The 17,502-nt window shown below is 41.1% G+C and overlaps 1 protein-coding gene across 6 annotated transcripts in view; it reads right to left on the reverse strand.

Moving 5' to 3' along the window:
- CEP43 (centrosomal protein 43) overlaps positions 1-17,294 on the reverse strand; it is a 42,309-nt gene extending 25,015 nt beyond the window's left edge. The window contains exons 1-7 of one of the 6 annotated variants that reach the window (XR_011623238.1): positions 17,001-17,294; positions 16,397-16,450; positions 11,928-11,982; positions 11,367-11,455; positions 10,786-10,923; positions 4,357-4,437; positions 1,671-1,730 (exon numbers count right to left, since the gene is read on the reverse strand). Coding sequence is in view for 5 of the 6 variants with exons in the window: in XM_011751026.3 (XP_011749328.1) it covers positions 1,671-1,730; positions 4,357-4,437; positions 10,786-10,923; positions 11,367-11,455; positions 11,928-11,982; positions 16,397-16,450; positions 17,001-17,102 (579 nt within the window). In the remaining variant the exon portion in view is untranslated. The remainder of the gene's footprint in view (positions 1-1,670; positions 1,731-4,356; positions 4,438-10,785; positions 10,924-11,366; positions 11,456-11,927; positions 11,983-16,396; positions 16,451-17,000) is intronic. The other 5 variants (XM_011751026.3, XM_011751025.3, XM_071096221.1 and 2 more) reach the window with 5 other exon arrangements.
- Positions 17,295-17,502: the final 208 nt, after the last annotated feature.

A 17,502-nucleotide genomic window follows, 5' to 3' on the forward strand; every position in this document is an offset into this window, starting at 1 on the left:
GAAGCATCCTGGCCTTCAGGAACATAACAATGAAATAGAAGAGACCCAAATTACAGACTAAATCCTGGGATATGGGCCCACCTAGGTTCTTCAGTCCCCTCTCAAGTCAGGGCACACACTACACTCTGCCCAAAATACAGCAAAAGCAAAAGTCTGGCCCATCACAGTTATATCACATCACACAAAGTGAAAACCACATCTCTTAATACGCCTAGGCTCTATGTATAAACTTCTTGAAAATGTTTAAGTTGTTTAAAACCCACAACAGCAATAAGATTATAAACGCTTAACACTATAAAATATGCTTTTAAATTTTAGAAAAGTCCAAGAAATTGATTTTTAAAATCTATTAAGAAGTTTTATATCTTACTTAAGATATGTCTCATCTCTCCAATTAAACTATAAACTCCTTAAGTGAGAACTGTTACATGTGTTGCCCAAAGCACTGACACACAATAACTTTCACTATGTAAATGTTAAAAAAAAAACAACTTAATCATTATTTTAGAGCATCTTCTTGTTTAATAACGCATAAAGAACAGTATGAACAAAGAGAATACAATAGTAGGAATTTACCTTTGAAACTACCAGAACTAAAGCCAGCTAACACAACAGGTGGAATTTTTAAAAAGCTTTAATTTTGAAGATTTTCAACTTAGTGAAAATATCTATACATAACCGAAGTTCAACATAGGACTAATGAATCTCACAGAACTGAAAATTAAACATTTTGTCTTATCCTAAGGAGATGTAAAAACTGTACTGATAATGTTTCTAAAACTTCTAATATTTAAATTTCATAAGCAGCTAATCTACCAGATTAGTCAATTTTTGCAATCTTTAGGGGAGGAGGAAAAAGCAGCCAAGGCCTTGGTGGTATGCAGCACTGGCCCCCAGCAGTCTACTGTGAGCAGGGGCTCTGAATAAAGGGTCACGAAAGTGCAATTGTCTGAAAAATGACAGAACACAAAAATGTCTTGGAGGAAGTAAGTTTAATTTTTAATTTATCAATGAGAACTTATCCAAAAAATAGTTTGATGTTCTATTTTCCTCAGATAAAAATCAATGTTAAAAATATGTGTTTAATCATCCATTCAAAAGAAAAATCCATATTTTCAACTCTTTTTTAATTGCCAACAAAACAGGAATTTTCAAAGTAAAACTGAGAGCATGGTTTTAAGATTCGACAGTATGATTTTCACCTGGATAAAAGCTGACAGTGAAATTTACTTTTTATTTCATGCCATCCTTACTGTTTTGTGTTTTTAGACAGAGTCTCACTCTGTCACCCATGCTAGAGTGCAATGGCACGATTTCAGCTCACTGCAACCTCGCTTCCTAGGTTAAAGCGATTCTCCTGCCTCAGCCTTCCGAGTAGCTGGGATTACAGGCATGTGCCACCACCACCGGCTAATTTTTGTATTTTAGTAGAGGCGGGGTTTCACCATGTTGGCCAGGATGGTCTCGAACTCCTGACCTTAAGTGATCCGCCCGCCTTGGCCTCCCAAAGTGCTGGGATTACAGGCGTTAGCCACCGTGCCCAGCCTCAAGTGACATTTCATAAGAAAACTGAGAACCCAACCTGACAGGAGCCCAGCACTCCAGGAGGCCCCAGAGTTGAGACCTGATGCCCACAGGCTGCTTTTCTCCTCTGCCCTCATGCGTGTTACCTTGTCACCAGCCTTCTGCCCGCTTGTCTTCTTCTTACCTTGTCCTTTATACCTTGGTATCTGAGCATGAGAATAAAATGAGATTTTACCACAAAATAGAAATCTTTAAAAATAAATTAACTCATTACCAAACAAAGATGCCTATTGAAAAATGTCTCAGAAGTGCAACATCTAGTGAATATGTTCTGTGAGGCCTGCTTTTTTGGTCCTTTCTTAACTCTATTCCTAAAGTGATCTACCTCATGTTTACTGTTTCCAATAGTTACTAGGTCAAACACAGATACTGTAGCCTCCACCTGCTCAGCTTCTACTGGGTGGAGAATCACCTCTTTCATGCTACATTTTAGCAGCATACTAAATAAGCCTCACTTGAGTTCCTAGGAAACTTCCTTGAAGACTTGTCCTGACCTCATCTGATCTTTCTCAGGAGCACACAAAGCTGGTTCCTAAAGGTTGGGTGGACACTACTCTTGGAGAGTTTCTAGCATTCCCCATGGGCCCTCAAGGCTGATTAGGTGCCAGTAGGAGGTAGCTAGCAAGAAGAGGGTAGGGAAAGTACTGGATCCCAAATCCAGGTCCTTTAGTACTACAGACATTGCATTTTACGTGTCAAAATAAGGGTTTATCTTTGAACAGATGCAACCCTACACAAGGACTATCTAGGGTGTTTCTGAAGAGGGTTTATGAGGCCAACTGAGAAATGGGGACTCAACTAAAATAACGGGATGGCAGCAGGAGAAGCAGAGACAGCTGTTAGGACAAACGCTGTTCTCTAAAGCAGCCTCAGGACAGTCCCCGCTTCTCTGGAAAAACTCACAGCATCATTTCCTGACTGACCTAAAACACTGAGATTCTCATTTTAATTCTTAGATCTTAAAATGTATGTAGAGAGAATAAGAGTACATAAAACAGACTTTACTATTTTACCCAGAAGACATACCCTATATGTAGAAGGTTAGGATTGCTAATTTGCTTTAAACACAGTAATAATTTGCTAAAAAGAGCTTCCAAATAGTCAAATGCTATAGGTACTGATAAGTATTTTGGAATATTCATTAATTTTAATTTTTCTAAAGCCAGATATTTTCATGAAAAGTAAAGCTTACTTACATAGGCTGTTTTATTTGCAATTAATTTAAAGAAATTTTAAAAACTTACTCATGACCTTATTCTGTCTTTGGGGTTATAGCTTCCTATGAGCATTTAGGAAAAAAAAAATTTTTTTTAAATGCCTTCCCAACACAAACTAGAAATCTCAGAAGGAGCAACTATAAACAATACAATAGTTGTTCCCTTGTTTAGAAATAAAGTATAAAATTCCTTTAGTTTTCCAAACTTAAATAAAAGGAGCAACAACATCAAAGAACAAGCAAAAAATAACAGCAATCGTTCAGCAATGTTCTGTGCCTAGACATTTAAAAAAGAAAGGAATCTTGTAGTATAATCACTACGTTCTGGAATTTCATCTATTTAAAAAGATGCAACTATATCTGAGAGTCGATCCACCACCATAAACCCACATGGGGGCCTCATCTTTTGGAATGGATTCCACAGCATCACTCTGTTCTTATGGGATGAAAATCAAAGGGAAAGTCAAAGAATACAAACCTGACCTGTCATGGACTGCAGGTTTGTGTAGTCCACAAACCGCTAGCTCCTATGTTGAAATCCTAACCCTCGATATGATGGTATCAGAAGGTGGAGCCTTTGAGGGGTGAGCAGATCATGAGGGTGAAGCCTTTGTGAATGGGATTAGGGCCTTGACCCCAGAGAGCTCTCTCATCCTCTTTCCACCACATGAGGACACAACGAGAAGGCAGCTCTCTGCAACCTAGAAGAGGGACCTCACCAGACCTAACCACAGTGATGCCGTGATCTTGGACTTCCAGCCTCCAGAACTGTGAGAAAAAATGTGTTGTTTGTAAGCTGCCCAATCTATGGTACTTGGCAGCCTGAACAGACTAAGACAGACCCAAACCTATCCTTTGATAAGACCGCCTGGGACTACCAATTCAAGCTATACTCTTGAGAAAACAAATTTCCTGACAATCATCTTTCTATCCATTCCTACATATCCTGGATCTTAAAGTCAAAGTGTACAGCTCATTTTTTTTCTTTATGCTTAACCTCTGAAATCAAGTCTTACTTTTAACAACTCATAAACACACAAACAGATGCACACATGCATACACACATAAATGTAACCAAAGTACATACATTTTCTTAGAAATTCTATCAAAACAGCCCATGTATATTAAAAACCATCATGATTTACAATTCTGAATCTCATCACCCATCTAGAAGTCTAAAATATTCATTCAATATTATATCCTGTAATACATATTCCTAGCTTAATATTCTCAAGCTAGGAATTTATAAATGAAAAGTAAGTAAATCCCCTTGTTAATAGGAGAAAAATGTCCAAAGTACCAAATAAATCCAAATATTCTGATTCTGTTACTTACCAGCACATTCCTTTCTACGATACAAATGTCAAACCACCACCAACAAAGCAAAAAAAAAATTTTTTAATGTATACTTAATGGAAAAAAAGCATCTTCAAGAAACTAAAGAGCCCATGTGTTATAAAACAATACAACTTGTAACAAGAAAGACTAGAGAGAGAAGAGCAGAGCCCTCTGGAGCTGAGTCCAGACATGACTTCTGGGTTCCGCAGCTCACTCACCTTACTTGGTGTTGTCTGTGCACTTGTTTTTCCCTCTGGTGACTTTGGTGGAGGATGTACATCAGATAGATCTAGTGCACCCTAAAATATTTTAGTTTAAAATTAAAATACATTTAAAAATAAAACACGAATATACCAACTATACTCCAATAGAATTTTAGCATTTAGAAATACTATACAATGTTGGTATTTTATTTCTTCTTTATTAAAGTAACCATTCTTTTTAGATTTTCCTCTAATTTTACCCCCTCAAAAACCTTCTACACATCCCTAGATTCTAATTACCTGCAAAATATTTCATTCATTCACTTTGAACAGGATACTGTCTCCACTGAAATCTGTCCCAGGTCTACCATTCCAGCATTTACTTCCTCACTTCCCTTCTCCCTATTCTCCAGACAAATAATATCCTGTAATTCTCTAAGATCTACTTTTTGCCCTCATTGAATTTGTTTCCCTACTTCATTTTATCTCAAGAAAAAATACTAAATAACAATTTTCATTAAAAATACTTTACCCCTTCAAATAGTAGTACACTCTTCCACTTTTCTACTTCCACACCTGTTCTAGCCCAGCTTCCACAGGAGTCATCTGTGTCTGCTGCCCAGTGCCCTGTCACCACAGGGTTCTGAGCACTGTGGTTAACGCAAAGGAGGAGGTTTTTAAAATGTTTCTTAAATGAAAATCACTTCCTACAATTCATCCACTACCAGCACAAGCTCTATGACACTGTGTACATATTAACTATTGGCTGTTTGTTACAAAAATCCTTTTATGACTGACAGTAACTTTTTAAATAGGAAAATGTGCTGCTCTTCATAACTTCAGTTCTCCCTCTTCAGTACCACTATTTCTGGTGGTGATACTATCTTCTTCTAGGCTAAAATCCTTAAACTGGCCTTTGAGAGCTTTTCTTTTCTCATATTGCCTTCTATGACCCTGCCCCATGCCAAAATATTAGTTTACCAAGTCTTGTTGATTCTTAAAAGGTCATCTTAATCTATTCATTTTTTTTTCTTTCTTAATCTTTCTTTTTTTTTTGAAACAGGGTCTCAGTCACCCAGGCTGGAATGCAGTGGTGGATCTCGGCTCACTGCAATCTCCGCCTCCCAGATTCAAGTGGTCCTCCCACCTCAGCCTCTCAAGTAGCTGGGATTACAAGAATGCACCACCACATCCGACTTTTTTTTTTTTTTTTTTTTTTTTTTTTTTTGAGACGGAGTTTCATTCTTGTTGCCCAGGTTAGAGTGCAATGGCGAGATCTTGGCTCACTGCAACCTCCGACTGCCAGGTTCAAGCGATTCTCTTGCCTCAGCCTCCCGAGTACCATGCCCAGCTAATTTCTTGTTTTATTTATTTATTTATTTATTTAGAGACAGTCTTGCTCTGTGGAGTGCAGTGGCGTGATCTCGGCTCACCACAACCTCTACCTCCCAGGTTCACGCAATTCTCCTGCCTCGCCCTCCCGAGGAGCTGGGACTACAGATGCACGCCACCATGCCCAGCTAATTTCTGTATTTTTAGTAGAGACAGGGTTTCACTATGTCGGCCAGGCTGATCTCAAATGATCTGCCCGCCTCAGCCTCCCAAAGTGGGATTACAGGTGTGAGCCATCACACCTGGCCAATTTTTTTTGGATATTAGTAGAGATGGAGTTCCACCACGTTGGCCAGGCTGGTCTCGAACTCCTGACCTCAGGTGATCCACCCGTCTTGTCCTCCCAAAGCGCTGGGATTACAGGCATGAGCCACCGTGCCTGACATTAATTTTTATATTTTTAATAGAGACAGGGTTTCACCATGTTGGCCAGGCTGGTCTCAAACTCCCGGCCTCAAGTGATTCACCTGCATCAGCCTCCCAAAGTACTGGAATTACAGGTGTGAGCCACCATGCCCAGCCTATATGTCCACTTATTTCTATTCTTACTGCTACCATTCTTGTCTAGATTTGCCTTCTTACGTGTTTCACCTCCTTCTAGTCTGCTAACTTCTCCATATTTTACCAATCCAACCTCTACAAATCTTCCAAATGGGTATTCCTGTTCAAATTTTCAAAGGCTTCCACTGACTGTGAACAGTATGTTAAAAATCACTATGCCGGCTGGGCGTGGTGGCTCACGCCTGTAATCCCAGCACTTTGGGAAGCCGAGGCGGGCAGATCACATGGTCAGGAGATTGAGACCATCCTGGCTAACACAGTGAAACCCCATCTCTACTAAAAATACATTAAAAAAAAAATTAGCCAGGTTTGATGGTGGCCGCCTATAGTCCCAGCTACTCAGGAGGCTGAGGCAGGAGAATGTCATGAACCTGGGAGGTGGAGCTGGCAGTGAGCCGAGATCGCGCCGCTGCACTCCAGCCTGGGCAACAGAGCAAGACTCCATCTCAAAAGAGAAAAAAAAAAGGCATAAGGCTAGAAAGAAAGGTTAAGGCCACATCACACATTACATTTCATAAGGGCTGAAGAATCTGGGACTCCTGAGTCGGCAGCGCACAGCCACTACAATCGTACAGAAGAAAGGAACAGAGGAAGGGCTGAAGTTTAAAATAATTCTGCAACAGTGAATGACAGACTGAAAGCATGAGAACCTTTAGGAAGAAATGATCCTGGACAGACATAAGGACCTACATGGTAGAGGTGCTGAAGGAGATGAAAATGATCCGAGGGGCTCAGAAAACAAGAAAGGGCTTTAATTACCTACGGCTGGGGAGCATCCAATAAAATCAAACCAAAGTCACATTAAAGCGGGTGGGGCACAGCAACCTAATTCTTGAGGTGGTTTAAATGCAGTTGTGGTAAAAAATCAGTAATTTAGTTCAGTGAACTTAACCTATAGCTAGTTTTCTATAGCCAAAGTCAAAAGCTAATAAAAGCTCTAATTTTTTATTTCATTATAAATGACAGGTTTTCTTCCACAGTAATAGAAAACACTAATAAATAATGAAGAGCCAAAACATACATCTCTGAGGTCTCTATTTTAAATATTTTATCTATTTGTTTATATACATACACACAAACTATTAAAATTAAATACCCAGATATTAGGAAGGGAAAACTAGCAAAAAATGGAGATGAGATGCCCAACTTAGTGGTTCAGCAACTTGGGGGAGTAAAACAACTACCTTTTGAGGATACAGAATTCCTATCCTGGGTCTATTTGACAGAATCACAGCTACAAAAAAGTCAAGGCAAACTTCAGGGGAGGCCTCAAATCCACGAGTCAGAATGGAGTACTGAAGAACAGCGATTCTGTGTCCATTTTCACATCACACCCACTACACAGGAATGCTACTGGGTGTCATTTTCAGGTACACATCTTATCCAGCAGAGAAGAGAAAGCCCTCCAGCAATTACTCTTTCTTCCACAGCCTGTTACCAAAGCTACTGGATGCAAGGTGGAGAGTGAATCCTTCCTGACAGAATAACTGAATCTAGAGCACATGTGAAAGTCGGCTCCTTGGGATGAAACCAAGGAGTCACAGGAATAGAATCAATGAAAACAGAGAAGTGAGCAGGAAGAACTAGAAGAGGGTTATTTGCAGGGAGTAAGGTGGGATTTGTTTTTGTCTTTATGTTTTTACTTTTTTAGAGGTAAAGAGAAGAAAGTAAGTTTTTCCACACAGGATTCGAGTGTACTATTGGGTTATCCAGGGAGGTATGTTTTGTGAAGAGCTGGAAATTCTAGTTTGGAGCTAGGATAAAGGACTGAGCCGGACTTAGGCAGACTACACTGAACTTAAACAGTCATCCATACAATAACAAGAAACAGTAATACTAATACAGTCATCCCTCAGTATCCACAGGGGATTGGTTGTAGGACTCCACTGTGGACACCAAAATCCAAGGATGCTCAAGTCCCTTATGTGAAATGACATATTTGCATATAATTTATGTACTTCAAATCATGTCTAAATAACTTATATCTAATACAATGTAAATGCTATAAAAATAGTTTTATACTAGATTTGCATTCTTTTGTTGTATTGTATCCAAACATTTTTCTTTAAGATGGAGTCTCGCTCTGTCGCCAGGCTGGAGTGCAGTGGCACAACCTCGGCTCACTGCAACCTCCACCTCCTGGGTTCAAGCAATTCTTCCTCAGCCTCCCAAGTAGCTGGGACTACAGGCGCACAACATCGTGCCCAGCTAATTTTTCTATTTTTAGTAGAGACGGGGTCTCACCATGTTGGCCAGGATGGGTCTCCATCTCTTGACGTCATAATTCGCCCGCCTTGGCCTCCCAAAGTGCTGGGATTACAGGCATGAGCCACCGCGCTCAGCCAATCCGAATATTTTCAATTCGCAGTTAATTGAATCCACTGATGCCTACTATAATGACACACAGAGTCCTCCGTGCCAAGCACTGTGCTCAAAGCTTCACACATCTTGCTTCCTCAGACCCCCTCCAGACCTGTAGGCACGATACTTCTGTGATCTCCATGTTGCAGATAAGGAACCTGGGCACACGGAGGCTGAGTGACTGCAGGCTCACACAGCTAGAATGTAGCAGAGCTGGGGTTTCACCCAAGTAACCTGGTTCCAGAGTCCATGCTAGTGGTATGTTAAGGAAGAAAGATCAATCTAGACACAAAAATGTGCATAAACACCACTGCAATGAGGTGAGCCAAAGCACAACTACTAAACAGAAAAGAAAATGAAAGGCCAGTTAGAAAGAGAAGAGAGTCCTTCAGGGGCACAGAAGCCAAGTGGGGAGAGGCAACAGAGGTCATCAAGACCTACAGATTGCTGGCCCCAGGAGACTGGGTTCTTTAGTTTGTTTTTGATTGCCTAGTCCCAGCACAGTATCTATCAAATAAGCACACAATAAAAGCTTGCTGAATATTGATAAATGAAGGAATGAAATTATATGCACAAGCTGAAGTGACAACTTGTGCTCCGAGCAAGCCGCCTCACTCCCAGCCAGCCCGGGATCTGGCTATGCTCTCCTGCTCCCACACTTGGCTGGCACTGTTCCAACTTCTCGGAACACCCTTCCCAATCCTCGCCCCACAACTGACATCCTACTCTCACTTTAAAATTGACTTCAATAAAATTTTGGCATGTGACAATTGCTTCCTGCTGTAAACTATTCATAATATGTTTGCAAATAATGTGTTAAATGACAATTCCTCCATAATCTTAAACTGTTATTTAAATGTTAACTTCCTCATTTGAGCACATTTTATGTTAAATAGCTTTGCGCTCTTCAGAGACATAGAAGTTTCTTATATTTTATCTTATGGTACCCACGAAGTCTATTTACCATGCCTTATATATATTAGTACTCAGGCAAGCTTTATCAATTTTCAAAAATTCTAATAGAAAGTATCCTCTGAGATTCACCAAAGAAAATAAGTAGGAAACCTATATAGCCCTCCACATTCTTACCTATAAATTGGACTAAAAGATCACATTTAATCAAATATCTGTAACAGTTACAGATGTTACCTATATCTATAAAACAGAGTATCTTTATGTAAAATTAATGTATGAAAATAAAAATTAGATCATTAATCTCATTAGCACAATTTCTAAAAAAAAGGTTGAGTATGAAAAGTACTACTAATCAAAAAAGTATAAGTTTGAACTGTTTCTAAACAGTTTAAAGCAAAATCAACAGCTTAGTTTTAAGCTTAAAGAGGCCTTTAAGTCCAAAAATTTATTAACTATCCTAAAAATCAGCCCTTTTATATTTAACTAAGATGTTTTAATAAAAATAACAGCAAGTTGAGTGCTTCTGTTGGCTTATGCAGAGAAGTCTCAGAACACTGAGGTAGGGCCTGGTAGAGCCCACTTCATACACAGTATGAAATGAATGGAGGATCAAGCGAGGCAACGAGGAGTTGGGATTTGTTCCAGACAGTTTAGCTCATGACCCAACACTCCTGAAGATCAAAAACCAGAACAGATGTGCCACAGAATCAAGAGTCAGCACATTCCTAATTTTCATTAAAATTTGCATTGATACAATCTGAATGCATTTCATTTCGTTTTTAAGGAATATCTTCCAGTATGAAAACCTTAATTTAGGCCGGGCATGGTGGCTCAAGCCTGTAATCCCAGCACTTTGGGAGGCCGAGACGGGTGGTTCACAAGGTCAGGAGATCGAGACCATCCTGGCTAACATGGGGAAACCCCGTCTCTACTGAAAAATACAAAAAACTAGCCGGGCAAGGTGGTGGGCGCCTGTAGTCCCAGCTACTTGGGAGGCTGAGGCAGGAGAATGGCATAAACCCGGGAGGCGGAGCTTGCAGTGAGCTGAGATCCGGCCACTGCACTCCAGCCTGGGCGGCAGAGCGGGACTCTGTCTCAAAAAAAAAAAAAAAAAAAGAAAGAAAACCTTAATTTACTATATATGCACTAATCTGCATCGCTAAACTAAGAAGCCAATAATTAAAATAGAAAAAGATAACACAGAATTCTACTTACTTCCCCAGTGGTTGGCCCTTTTTCTTTCTGTTGACAGCGCCTGATCACTTCTAATAATAAGGGTCCACCCACAGTACCTTCTGCTTCAATTATACCTAAATCTCGAGCTAAATTCTCTCGACCTTCGAGACCTTGCAGCTAGAAAAGATGCAAGTGCACAAGAAAATAGCAGAAGTTATTTTAAGAGTAAAAAAAATATTTTCAGAGTTTAAAAACATCTTTAAACTCAGAGACCGTCTTACTAATGAATGAAATGTCTATTTTAAAAAATTATGCCTATTTCTTTTACAGAGCCTCTACTTTCAAAGTTTTCATTAACAGGTGCAATCTAACATCGTATCAAAATTAACCCTACAGTAACACTTTTATTAGCAAGCTTTCAAGTAACACAAAGCAGCAACACTTGTGCCAGCTATCTGAAAGCTCATATGGCTTTTAAGAAAAACAGATAATCAACTACCAAAAATAATCTAAATGTAAAAAACTATCAGTTGTCAAATTCTATTAACTTTCAGCTTAATATTAACTCATTTGTATCAAAGAAGGTTTCAAAGGATAGATGTAAAAATCATTATTCTTACTGTGCTAGTTTCAGGTTGAAAAACAGCCAAAGTAAAGTCAAGGTTAAAAAACTGAAGAAATTCTGCAACAAGACTAGCCACTAAACGACCTATAAAGATCAAGAAAAAGGTAAGTAAGCAAACCTTTAAAAACCGAATTTTTTAAATTAACATTATGAAATAGATACACTAAATTAAGGAAGAAAGGTTTCTAAATTTTTTAAGTTACAAATTTCTTCTTTGAATAACATGATTAAGTAATGAAAATCTCAATCTCCTAATTTTTTCACTGGGATCATCAGTCTGTAACTAACTGTAAGACAGTCATCTCATAGATTTCAGTGTTTCGCTTTTTAATAGTTAATATTGGCTTTTTGTAGTAAAACTGGCTTTAAGCAACATCCCAAGTATGAAAATATGTAATAGCAACACAATTGTTGTACAATGAAATATTATTTTAAAATGAAGACCTATAAGAATTGCAGACTTAAAAAAACTCCCTGAAATTCCTGATTTCTCCCAAATGGTATCAAGATTCAAAAATTCAGAGATAGATAAACAAGAACAAGCTGAACATCTTACCGTCTTTGGTATTTAAAAACTTTTTCAGGCTCTCATTGACTAAAGGAGTTTTGTTCTGTTAAAAAAAAAAAAAAAAAAAAGGTTAAGTGTCCTGTGTTTACCCTAAAAACAAATACAAAATATAAAGTTTAACGTTTTCATCGATAAAATTATGGTATTACAAAATCCATTCTATAACTGTTAATTACTACAAGACTTACTTTGTGCTATTTAGTAATTTCTCAAAGTTAATATAACAAAACCATATATGATTTGTATTTATTTTTAATTTTAAATATTTTATAAACTTTTGAAAATATTTTCAAATACCTGTGTGAAATAAAATTAAATGTCAACAACTGTTTATTATTTCAAATATATGAAGTTTGATATTTTGTCATCTCAGGTATCTACCATTTATAGCATACTTATTATGAACAGGAATTTAATTATACACTTGTAATTCCCAGTTTATCCATGAAATGTGAGATGATCTTATGTGGCCCATAGGCCAACGTATTTTTGTAATTATACATTTGAATAAGTATGGAAAAAATACTTCTAGACCATCAAGCCTCTGAGTGTTGCTGAGAACAGGCTACAACAGGTGGCACATGGTAAGCTTCCTTAAGACCACATTAATTGCTGCTACAGTGGCAGCCTCATACACTGCTGATGGGAATACAAAATGGCATAATGAGTTTGGACAGCAATTTGGTTGTGTTTCTTAAAAGTCACAAATATTCCTAGCATGTGACCTAGTCACTTCACCCCTACTTATTTTCTCAAGAGAAATCACAGATCCAAGCAAAGACTTGTACATGACTGTTCACAGAAGCCTTACTTGTAATACTCAAAAACTGGAAACAGCCTAAATGTCTGTCAACAGGTAATCGCTAAACTGTCGTATCTATACAATGTATTAATGAAATGATTTATGAATACATACTACAATATGAATGAATTTCAAATGCATTATGTTGAAGAAACCAGACCAAAACAAAGAGCACATACTACATGATTCCATTTATATAATTCTTAAAAAGGTTTGGGGTGGAGGAGAGGGTTACAAAAGGGGCACAAGGAAAACTTTTGAAGGTCATGGATATGTGCAGTACCTTGATTGTGGTGATCATTTCACAGCTGCATAAATTAACTATTAAAAAAATCAAACTGTACATATTAAATACTTTAACTTTATTGTAGGTCAATTATACCTCAATAAAGTTGTTAAAATAAAAGACAAGGAGAGGCGAGATCATAAAGGTAGTTGGTAGGCTGGTTTAGGGAATTCTAAGATATTAAGTCAACTGAAATATTTAAAGAGAATGGAGGGACAAGATCAGATGTGTACTATAAACAGCCAGTCTAGGAGCAATGTGGAAAAATGACTTCAAGGAGATGGTGAGGGACACCACAGAAAGGGAGGCTGGCACATAGGAAGGGGATAAAGCAATCTGGAAAAGAAAAAACAAGCACAAAGGAGGCAGCAGAGCACTCCCTTGGGGACACTTCAGATATACACCTGACACACACAGAGCCAGGTGATGACTGAGCAGGAAGTAAGAAGAGCAAGGCTTAAGAAACGCTTAGATTTCTTGCCAGATAAATGATGGTCCCATTAAGGGCATAATATAGTGGGCAGTTTAACATACAGGTCTGAAGCTTAGGAGAGAAATATGCATGAAAGTTACATGGCTGGAGTTACTGGATGAATAAGGTCAGTCTGTGAGAGAGTACAGAATGACAACTGTGGATAAGTCTCAGTCAGGTGTACAGGAAAAAGATCATGCTAAACAAACCAAGGAGTGGTCAAAAAAAGAAAAACAGAACAGAAAAAGGTCTCAAAGGTCAAAGACGTTTTCAAGAAGGAGGAATCAAGAATGTCAATCACAGGCCTAGCATGGTGGCTTACACCTATAATCCCAGCACTTTTGGAGTTTGAGGTGGGAGGAATGCTTGAACCAGGAGTTCGAGACCAGCCTGGGTAAAAGGAGAGACCCCATCTATACGAAAAAAAATTTTTTTAAAAACTAGCTGGGAGTGATGGTGCATGCTTGTAGTTCCAGTGACTTGGAAAGCTGAGGCAGGAGGCTGAGGTTTCAGTGAGCCATGATCGTGCCACTGCACTCCGGTCTGGGTGACAGGGTGAGACTTTGTCTCAAAAAAAGAAAAAAAAAAAAAGAATGTCAAATGTCACAATCATCAACTAGGATAGGTAGGAACTAAAATATGCTCACAATTAGGAGACTCCTCTTGCCTGCAACAAAAGAAATTACTTAGGCTGGTAGTGGTAGATTTAAGATTTTAAGGGATTGGCCGGGCGCGGTGGCTCATGCCTGTAATCCCAGCACTTTGGAAGGCTGAGGTGGGTGGATCACGAGGTCAGGAGTTCAAGACCAGCCTGGCCAAGATGGTGAAACCCCATCTCTACTAAAAATACCAAAAAAGGCCGGGCGCGGTGGCTCAAACCTGTAATCCCAGCATTTTGGGAGGCCGAGACGGGCGGATCACGAGGTCAGGAGATCGAAACCATCCTGGGTAACACAGTGAAACCCCGTCTCTACTAAAAATACAAAAACTTAGCCGGGCGAGGTGGCAGGCGCCTGTAGTCCCAGCTACTCGGGAGGCTGAGGCAGGAGAATGGCGTGAACCCGGGAGGCGGAGCTTGCAGTGAGCTGAGATCCGGCCACTGCACTCCAGCCTGGGTGACAGAGCGAGACTCCGTCTCAAAAAAAAAAAAAAAAAAAAAAACCAAAAAAATTAGCCAGACACGATAGCAAGTGCCTGTAATCCCAGCTACTCGGGAGGCTGAGGCAGGAGAATCACTTGAACCCCACCCAGGGGGCAGAAGTTCCAGTGAGCCAAGATTGCGCCACTGCACTCCAGCCTGGGAGACTGAGTGAGACTGTTTCAAAAAAAAAAAAAAAAAGATTTTAAGGGACTAAGGGCAGCCCAGGATATAATAAATGGAATAAGCATGAACATTCTTTTAAAATGCGGTTGTGCACGCCTGTAGTCCCAGCTACTCCAGAGGCTGAGGTGGAAAAATCAAGCCCAGGGAGCTGAGGCTGCAGTGAGCTATGACTGCACCACTGCACTCCCGCCTAGGCAAAGGAGTAAGACCTTGTCTCAAAAAAACCAAAGCAAAGCAAACCAAACCAGGTTGTGAAGGAAAAAAACCACAGTGGTATTAAAAGCAGAATGTAAGTAAAGGAAAACAGTTTACTCCTAATAGTTATTTAAACATGTTTTCATGCTCAAAAGAAAAGCCACCAGAAAAGGATGGGGTCAAAGACACAGTAAATAATTAAAGACTTGAAAGTATACAGAAGACAGAATGATTATTCTTAGACAGGACAGAGCCTCTTCTAAAGCAGTAAGGAAAGAGGTACAGATAAATATAGACACGGGTAAACATTTTCACAGGTGAGCAATAGATTGAGGGATAGGAGAGGAGGACATAAAGTTAGGATCTAATGGCTTCTACCTTCCCTGTGGAGGAAGCGACAAGACCAAGTGTTCAGAGAGAAGGAAGCAGGGGTGACACAGAAGGCTACTGCACAGGTAGGGTGAAGAAGAGAGCTGCTGGGTCTGCTCAGGACCTAACCAGGTTGGTACCTGCCAATTTGCAACATCAGCAATCCACATGGTTGACTGACTCCTCTCCAGGAGCACATATGTGTAAAATGGGAAGAGAGTTAGTTTGCTGGGTTAAATGATCATTGAGATGTCTTCCAGACCCCGAATGACTGTAAGGCAAGGTAATTAGGGGTCCAGACCCATAGGGTCCAGAACAAAACGCCACCAAGAGAAGACTGACGCCTGCACAGACATGGAAAGGGCAAATAACTGAAGATTTTGATGAAATTAGAGATTAGGTATACAGGTCTAACGAAGTGAGAGGGCAGGAGACTGATATGTCATAAAGCAAGAGTTTAAGACTTTGATGATGGTTCTATTCTTGTTGACAAATTCCAGAATATTTACTCAGGATGGTTGGTGGGACTCAGAAAAAGTTAAATTACCCACGTAAACATAGAGAAGTGGTTGCACTTTTAAAATAATCACTGTCTTTTTCATTGTCAAAATAATTGAGTGGTCAGATAATTTTGGGAAAAGTTGCATACTACATACCCCGTTTTCATAGGAATTAATAACATATCAGCTCATTAAAAGATGTGAGTGAACCTGCACTTAACACATTGACAATGGAACCATTTCTTCAAGAAACTCCTATGAACTTTTGTTTCAGATTTAGCATTGGTATCAGAGTTACTGCGGTACCTTAACTTTAAGATTACCCCCAAATTCAAAAACTATACGAAAAAAGAATAGTTTTGGCTCTCTCTCAATAGTAAGATAATCCTTAACAGTTCAAAATTATCCCTAGCTATACATTACTATAAACTATTTTTAAGACGGTTTTTAATGAACGAGAAATTAAGTATTAACGAACACAGCCATGTTAAAATCTGGAAACTTCATACCTCTACTTTTTCTTGCTCCTCTAGGGCTAAAAACACAGCTGCTCGGAGTTCAGCCTTAAAAAAAAAGTTAAGAAACAAGAAATTACCATTTCAAGACAATTTTCACAACAAGCTCACATTTAGCCAGCAACAAACACAAGCAAGGCAACGAGCTGGGCGGGCAGGTGCAAAGGCCAGAAACGCCTTCCGAAACGTTCTCAGTAACACAAGCTCTGTGACCCCCAGGCTTTGGCTGGACGCGCTGCTTTCCCGCCGCGGATCATGCCCAAGTCTGAGGAAGAGACGCTGGGGCCGCGCTCCAGGGCCGAGGTGCGGGCCGCCCGTGTGGCCCCCAGGCCCCACGGTCCCGCCCCCACGGAACGCAGCAGGGGACGGACCAGGCGCCCCCAGTCCGCGGTGCCCTCCGGGACCACACGAACGAACGAACGAGCCGACCTCCTCTGTGGGGCTGGCAGGACGGAGGCCCTGCCGGGGCGCGCCCCCAATGGCCCCCGGCACCGGTCCCTCGCCAGGGAGGCGGCCTCCTTGCCGCGACCGTTGTGACGACCGCTGTCCACACAGGCTCTGCAGATCCGCCAGACCCGGCCCCAGCCTCCGGCCTCACCTTGATGCGGTTCAGGACCCCGCTGTTCTCCAGCGTCTGCACCAGCAGGTCCCGCAGCTCCGTGTCCTCCTCCGCCACCACTGCGGCCGCCGTCGCCGCCATCTTGCTTCTCCAAGACAACCGCCCAAGCCACGCTAACGGCCAACGGCTGCAGCACGGTCCGCTCGGCGCGCGCGCTGCGCAGCCGACGCAGCCAAGGCCCCGCCCCGACGCCCAGCGCGCTATCCCCGCCCCCTGGCGACGGGAGGCGGGGCATGGAGACCTCGGGGTTGACGCTGGGCACCCGGCCTTGCTGAGCGCCGGACCACCGAACCGCGAAACGCAGGGTGGGCGCTGGGGGCGGGGCTTCGGGGCGCGGGTGGGCACGCAAGGGGCGGGGCGTCGAGGCGTGGGGGGCGGGGCTCGGCGGGGCCTTCCGCGGCGAACCCGTTGGCCGCCGTCGCCTGAGGCGCGAGCTTTGAACCCGGCGAGAGGTGAGGAGGAGGCGCCCTCGCGCGTGGAG

This window comes from Macaca nemestrina, chromosome 5 (genome assembly GCF_043159975.1).
Source record: "Macaca nemestrina isolate mMacNem1 chromosome 5, mMacNem.hap1, whole genome shotgun sequence".
Lineage (NCBI taxonomy): Eukaryota > Metazoa > Chordata > Mammalia > Primates > Cercopithecidae > Macaca > Macaca nemestrina.